General features: G+C 29.8%; 1 protein-coding gene across 1 annotated transcript; it reads right to left on the reverse strand.

Annotated features, from left to right (window-relative positions):
* Nucleotides 1–1,026: 1,026 nt before the first annotated feature.
* Nucleotides 1,027–1,937, reverse strand: LOC21395462 (auxin-induced protein 6B). The gene has a single exon (XM_010097363.2). The coding sequence runs from the start codon at nt 1,813–1,815 to the stop codon at nt 1,369–1,371; it is 447 nt and encodes a 148-aa protein (XP_010095665.1). The 5' UTR covers nt 1,816–1,937; the 3' UTR covers nt 1,027–1,368.
* Nucleotides 1,938–7,680: the final 5,743 nt, after the last annotated feature.

Below are 7,680 nucleotides of genomic sequence, written 5' to 3' on the forward strand. Positions count from 1 at the left end.
TAAAACCTTGAATCAGTAAATTAAATGTGATAGAATACAACAAAGCTAATATTGTTGATTTTGCTTTGTATATTCTCGTCACACAATTATTAGTGAATATCTTTTGACTCAGCAAATAGCTTTATCGATTAAATAAATTATGTAGCCAAAAAAAGTAGCATTTATAAATCTGTAATAATAACGGTGTATTAAATATATATATATATATATATATATATATGTATATATATATATATATCATCGAGTATTTTGCACTACAAGCATTCTGTTCTTTGTAGCGTATGCATTGGCTCACACACTGCTTTTGTTTCAAATCCATCCATTCCAGAAGTAGAAAGTAAATTCACAATAGATTGTCTTGAAAAAGGTAGAAACGTATGAAATTGTTATAAGAGCCTAAGAGGAAACGAAAACCGCGTTGAAAAAATTAATTATTAACTAAAAGTAAACCATTCCAATAGTTTTTGAAATTACAAAAAATCTAAACGAAATTAGATTATTTCAACCTAAACGAAATTAGAATATATATAATAATTTCTACAAACGAAATTAGATGATTTGATCACAAGAATATAATCGTATCTATTTTGCAGAGAAAAAAAGGCTATAATCCGGAATTTTTAGTTGCAACACTACTGAAATCAAATTATAGTTAATTAAAAAAAACGAAATAAAAGAATTATAGGTAATTTTTTTTCGTTCAAGGCACATAATTTGTATTTTTTTTTTTTTTGTAATTTGTTGACGATGTATAACTCGTTTAAATTTTAGACTTTTCTTTCTTCAATTTTTCTTTTTAGGAATTCTTTTCTTTCTTTTTTTTTTTTGAAATTTGTAGTTTTTTTTTTTCTTTTTTTAGGAATTCTTTTTTTTTTTTTTTTTTTTGAAATTTGTAGAAAGAAAAGTCTAAAATTCAAACGTTTTATCGTCAACAATTTACGAAGATAATATGCATAGAATTTTGGATATTCCAATCTTATCCAAAAATATATCATTAGAAGCAATCATATGATTATCAAGCTCTTGAAAAAACATTCGCTGTATCATTCATACGATCAAAGTCAGTACAGTCTTTAGAAATTTATCCACTTTCTCAAGTGAACAAAGCCATCACCAACTCGTCTGATTCAACTCGGGACGACTCAGCCAAAAAACAAAAAACACTAAAAAAAGTCTCAAGTCTTAAACCCTAGTAATTACTTTTACACAGCAACCAAGAAAATTTCCAAAAAACTAAAAATAAAAATCAATTAGTTAATAACTTAAAAATATAGTAAAAAAATTCAAAAGAAGAAAAACAAGGGGAAAAAAAAAGGAAAGTTTAGTGGCGCCACTCGTTCGTGAATTTGGACGAGTCTTGACTCGTTCTCAACAGATGGATTTATCGGAGAGATCGTGAAGCAACGGCCGAGATTCGGCGCCGAGAAGATCGAGGCGCTTCCTGATGTCCACATGGCAGAAGCGGCCCGAGTTGGATGAGTCGGATCGGGAGACAACTCGGAGGACCTCCTCGAAGAAGGCCTCGTCGACGCAGGGGATCGAGAGAGGGCCGTTGTAGCTGGCGAAGCCGTACTCCTCCTCGGCTTGCACCAGAAGCTTCTTGAACATCGGGTGGTTCATGTACGTCGCGCGCACGATAAACCTCCTGGAGCTGCTCCCCACGCAGACTGCCAAGTGTCCAGCCGGCACATCGGGCGGCGGAGGGAGAGCGCGTGAGGCCGCGATGCGCGCCTTCCTCCGCCACTGCTGCAGCATCTGCCGTATCCGGACAATGTGGCGGATCTTGTTGCACGATTTCGCTATCGCCGGCGACATTTTCTTTGCTCTCTATTCCTTTTCTCCGCGTGTTTGTTTCTCGAGAAAAAGAGAGGGAAAGTGAAGAAGCGGAGAGAGAGAGAGAGAGAGAGAGAGGGGGGTTAAGTAAAACGGTCTTTGGATGGAGATGTATGGAATTATGAGTGGAAATATTGTCTTGGAGGGGTTTTATAAAGTCAAAAGTTGTTCGGCTTATTAAAATACCCTTGCATTTTGAGATAATTACGAGATTTTGCCTGTTGTTTAACGTGTTTTCAAGGCCATGTGAGACGATAACAGCACTTAACGTGGGAATTATTCATTTGTTCACTAGTTATTATTTGTGCACTTTTTTAAATATCAAGGACCTGGTTTATAGTTTCAAGTCAATAATTTTGTTTTAAAATTTAAATTTTATGAGAGAGCTCACTTTGTAGAAAATTTTCTGATTTAAATTTCTTGTGAGTAAAAATACTATAGTAAAATTAAAATTATGAGTATAAACGCGTGAATTAACAGTCTCTAATTTAACACGTGAATTAACAGACTCTAATTTAATAATAGTTTCATAAATTCGTTTGGTGTTTGATTGGAAATGTGAATTTGTTTTTTTTTTTTTTTTTTGCCATTTTTAAGTGAGTTTGCACCTTAGGTTCCCAATCTTGGCATTTGGATCTAAATTTTTTAAATCTTGAGCCATGTTTGTTTTGCTCGTTCGAGTTGAGTACTTTAATTAAAAAGTAAATTCATGTGAGATAAAATAATGTAAATAAGTGGGTAAAAAATAAATTTTTGTGAAAGAAAACACTATAAAAACAATTTGAGTTGTTTTTTCATGACTTATGTGCTTTTTTAGCTAATTTGGCTGTCAAGTTTCCTCAGACACAAAAATTTAAAGACCTATAATGCAAATTTACTTTCAAAAAAAGGGAATTTGGTGTTGATTTTGGTTTTTTTTTTTTTTTTTGGAAGACTTTATTCTATTTTTGCTTTGAAATAAATGGAAATATCAAGATGCAAATTCCAAGGCTATCATATTCTTTAGATATAAATGTAAAAATTACATAACATCAATTATAACAAATGGAAAACACCAAAAAATCAAATCAAATGTTTTCTTTGTTGAACATGTTCGGCAAATTTTGTGGGGGAAGTTTCAGTAACATTAAGTATAAAAAATAAATATTGAACAAATATCAATCTTGGTTTATGTGTGAAATTGTTTCTTTTCTTATAAATAAAAATTGTAGAAATTTACTTTAAAACATAACAATATCTTTTTTGTAGTAATTTCTCTGTTTTTGTTTAAATGCCAACTTCCTTTTAAACTATATATAATATATGCATATTTGTTTATAAGGAACGAGAAATGCTTATTTACAAAATGTAAAAGCACTTTTGATGATAAAATTTATTATTCATTTTTTTAACATTTGATGCAATGCAACAATTTTTGTATATCTTTTATTAAAAAAAACTACTATAACCTTTTGAAGCAATTTGCATCTTGAAATTTTCCATCCCCTTCAAATAAAAAATATATCAAACTCTTAAAAAAAAGGCAAATGAACACCGAAATTCCTTTTATTTAAATGTAAACTCATGTAAGGTTCCCGAACTTTAGATCTCGAGTGAGTCTAATGACCTAATTGAAAAAAAGGGCCTGCGGAAGTTAAGAAAATACGACTTTGGGGACCAAGTGCCAAAATTTTAAAAAATAGAGACCCAAGTGGCAAGAGTTCAAAAGTAATTGGTGACATACCCCGTTCACTTCGTTGATTCGAGTTTTTCTACAGTAAAAAACTCTTACAAACAATCACATCTAACTTTTTTGTTACAGTAAAAAATTCTCACATAAAATCACATCTTAACTCGAATTCTAAACTCAAATCAGCAAAGTGAACGGATTTTTTCTCTTTAAATGAAACTTAACTATAATATCGTTGTTTTATACAATTTAGGATAGTTTGGGGCATGAGATGGGCTCTACATTGTTCGGTGACCAACAAACAGACTGTTCATTGAGATTTTGTAGTGGGAATATTAATAATTTTGTGTTATATATATAAGTTCATTTGTCTTCCAACTAACAAATAAGCTCACAGTTTTGGTAGTAATGTCGTGCGACTAATGGATATGTACATGTACTCTGACCAAATTTTGTGCAAACTAAAATTAGAAAATACAACGTGCTATTGTTGGAAAAATGTAACCAAAAAGTAAAAACAACATTGCATTATTTTCTCTTATAATATTCCACTATTGCTTTCAATACAGATATGGACCTACCTTGCTGCATTGTTGTTGTTTGAGAGACATGCATATGTACATACATATATAAGTGTATGTACGTATTTATTTATGTAGAAAATATATTAGTCTGATGCCAGTCGTCAAAACATAATATTTGTATTCGTATATGTAATATCGCTTATGCGGTCATATAACACTCAATAAAATATAATCTACTACCACATTACATGCAACTCGCTTTATTAATACTATGTCACGTTCGAAAAATATAAAATTCATGTTGATACGGTGAGCAAGTTTAAAATTATACCTATATATTGTTCTAATTTGTGCTTATTAGTAGAAGGATTTAAACCCATAAAATAGAGATAGTGAGATTTAAATGCCGTCTAGTAGAGCTTCATACATCTCCTAAATATATTTTTTTTCATTTGGTAAATAAAAGAATTTCTATCGAACGCTGACAATATTTTAGCAGAGTATTAAAATGTAACAATTTGAACATCCATTTAAAATTCCATGTGTCATGTTCTAAGTGTTTGACATTTCAACGATAATTATTTGAATCAATTGGTGTTTAGTATGCTCCACTTCCAACATTAGATTTAGAGTTAACGATACGTTCCTCCATCTCAGATCACTTGAAATTTATAATTAAATAATTAGATTGGAATATTAGATTTTATTCGTCTCTGGAACTCAAAAGCCCACATGCTCTTGAAGTTCGAAACTTTGGAGGTCTGCCTAGAGGGGCATTTATTTTTAGATCTCTCTCTCTTCCATCTTCACTATAAGTCTATAACCAACCAATCCCTATAGAAAATGGAAGTTGGTTTTTCTTAATCACTAAAAGGATGTTTGTTTCCTATATTCCTCTTTGATTCTGAATCATGATTTATGATTTTTTACAGTGTTTTTCTCTTATAAAAAATACACGTAAAATGAAAATAGTTTTGAATCCATAAACCAAATATTCGCTAATAATTAAAATATAGCTTAGTTATGAATAGTTAAAAAATAGTTATAGTCATCACACGTACTCAACATTATAAATATTTGAGAAAAGGAGATAAATACTTAATAAATTGTATGGGTGTTGATTTTTATTTATATTAGTATCCTTTTAATTAAATATTGTCCAACTATATTAGTTAAAAGGGTATCAAAGGGTAAAAATTTAGGTCCTATAAGTTTAATCATTTTTTCTTTATTTTTTTAGGCCAATTACATTTGAAAAAAATTCAAAATATGTATGGGGCATAAATTTTATCCAAATATTACAAATTCCTGTGAGTTTTAAATAATGTAACAAAATTTCCCCTATTTTTTATGCCAAAATTAAGTGTGTTTCTTATAGTCATGTTCGGCGAAATTAACGATGTAAGAAAATCAACTCAGCCCGATTTATTAAGCATTGCGGTTTTATATTTGGATTTAGAAAAAATTGCTAAATTTACTCTTATATTACACGAGTTTTGATTTTTACCGCTTATTCTTTATTAATATTCTTTTGACTAGTATAGTTATTTTAAAATGATATTAATTAAGAGTAAGAAATAAAAATCTACACCAATGCGCACTCTAAAGTATTTGTCTCTATTTCTTTTTTATTTAACATGATATTATAGATGAGGATCGATGTTAAGCTTGCAGCTAAACAAGAAAAACTTGTTAAAAGAAGCGAAACTAAACAATCCAAAAATGTTGCTCGTTTAATTACATCCATAAGGGCAGTTTTGCTATTTTTTTTTGGACTACTTTTTGATGTTTTATAAAACTCGGGCATACTTTTTTTGATTATTTAAAAGTTAACATCATTTCGATAAAATAAAATAAAAAAGAAAATCATTTCGATAAAAAAAAAAAAAGAAGACTTGGGTACATTTGTAGTATTTCAATGAAACTTAGGAGACAATTTTTGAATTTTCAAATACATTATTTAATAATTGTGTGGGATGGTTATGCTGCCTCTGTAGACTAAATAAAAATTTGTCTTCAACATCACTAGAGATACTGGTCTCGTTCATTTCACCGATTCGAGTTTTTAGTTTTCGGTTTCTACAGTAAAAAGCTCTCAGAAAATATCACATCAACTTTTTCTGCTATAGTAAAAAGCTCTCAGAAAGTGTCACATCTCAGCTCGAATTGAAAACTCGAATTTGCGAAGTGAACGATATTTTTCTATTTGTTAATGTCTAAGAAATGGAAACTTTTTTGATAAGATTGAAAAAAATGAATTATCGATAATTTTTTATTTTCAACCATTATATTTGTATTATAAATTATATATTTTGTATATTTTTTTAATTTAATATGATTTTAATCTAATCTAACAGTTAAGAACATACACTAACGATAGACCAGACCTAACAAAGAAACTCCGTTAAGAAATTCAAGATTTTGATTACACCCTAAAATAAAGTTATCAGCTGCTGTATGTAGAGTACTATTTCGATATGGAAGGTGAGGCTAATAGGCTGAAGTTACAAGTTGAGAATCCAACAAAAGAAAAAGAAAAATACAAGTTGAGAACTTTATGAGGGCAAAGAAAGATACATTAATAATTGTGTTTTCATCTGTGTTTTTGTCAACTTGGAGCTTGACATGGATCTTTTTAGTGCTTAATGGAGCCAACAAGTAGACTGTGTTCAAAACTAATCAAAACTAAACTACTTACCTATATATATATATGTGTATATATATATATATTAGAAGATACATACCTTCCACTATATTATTGTTTAGATATTAATGGCAAGTGAATAAATGTGCTACCATTTGTTGGGTTACAACCAAAACATAAATGGATTTCTAGAACCTATTTTCCAGCAGATTGTCAAAACTTCAAGTCTTAAGTTCCAAATTTTGCGCCTTGGCGTAAGACGCCCACATGGTGTAGGAAGTCAATTTCCAATATAATTCACTTATTTCGGAAATGTAAATAAAATTATTAATAGTTTTACTGGCCAATAAAGGCACAGGAAAAAATTCACCATTTGTTTATTATCCTTCATCAGAAAGTTTCCTCAAAAATAGTACCGAAATGACTACTCTTTGTATCACGACCACCAACTTACTAATCGTGTTTTTTTTTTTTTTTTTTTTTTTTCTGGTCGCTTACTAATCATGTTTAAAGACAGCACTTCAGCCATTCTTCCAAATTCCAATTGACTATTTCGGGAAAAAAAAAACCCAACTAGAAAATCATTTTTTATGAGTCTTTTTCTACTTGTCTGATTACTGATATAATTACTGATAGTCTCTTATTTTTTAATCGTTAAATTTATATCAATATATATAATCTGTATATTTTTTTATATAATTTTATATAAATTTAATAATTAAAAATTAAAATTATTAATATGACGGATTATTAAAGAAACTCTCTCTTTTTGTAAGTATTGAGAATAGTAGTAATGAGGGCCCATAAGTGTACTTTTGCTCATGCTCAACTACAGTGTTTGTTATAAATGATTTTGAAGACGAAAGGGACACAAAAATAATCCACCTTTTTTCTCCATTTTCTTTTTTGTTCTTTTTCTAAATCCCCACGATCTCCTGTCCCCTAGCATATTGTTTAAACACAGTAATATATTAAATTAGAACGTAATTGAAGATTTAGGGAATATATGC

The sequence above is a fragment of the Morus notabilis genome, unplaced genomic scaffold, assembly GCF_000414095.1.
Source record: "Morus notabilis unplaced genomic scaffold, ASM41409v2 Scaffold83, whole genome shotgun sequence".
Classification (NCBI taxonomy): Eukaryota; Viridiplantae; Streptophyta; class Magnoliopsida; order Rosales; family Moraceae; genus Morus; species Morus notabilis.

Excerpts from the sequence above, each read along its gene's own strand:
- LOC21395462 (XM_010097363.2), bottom strand. The coding sequence starts at position 1,815 with ATGTCGCCGGCGATAGCGAAATCGTGCAACAAGATCCGCCACATTGTC.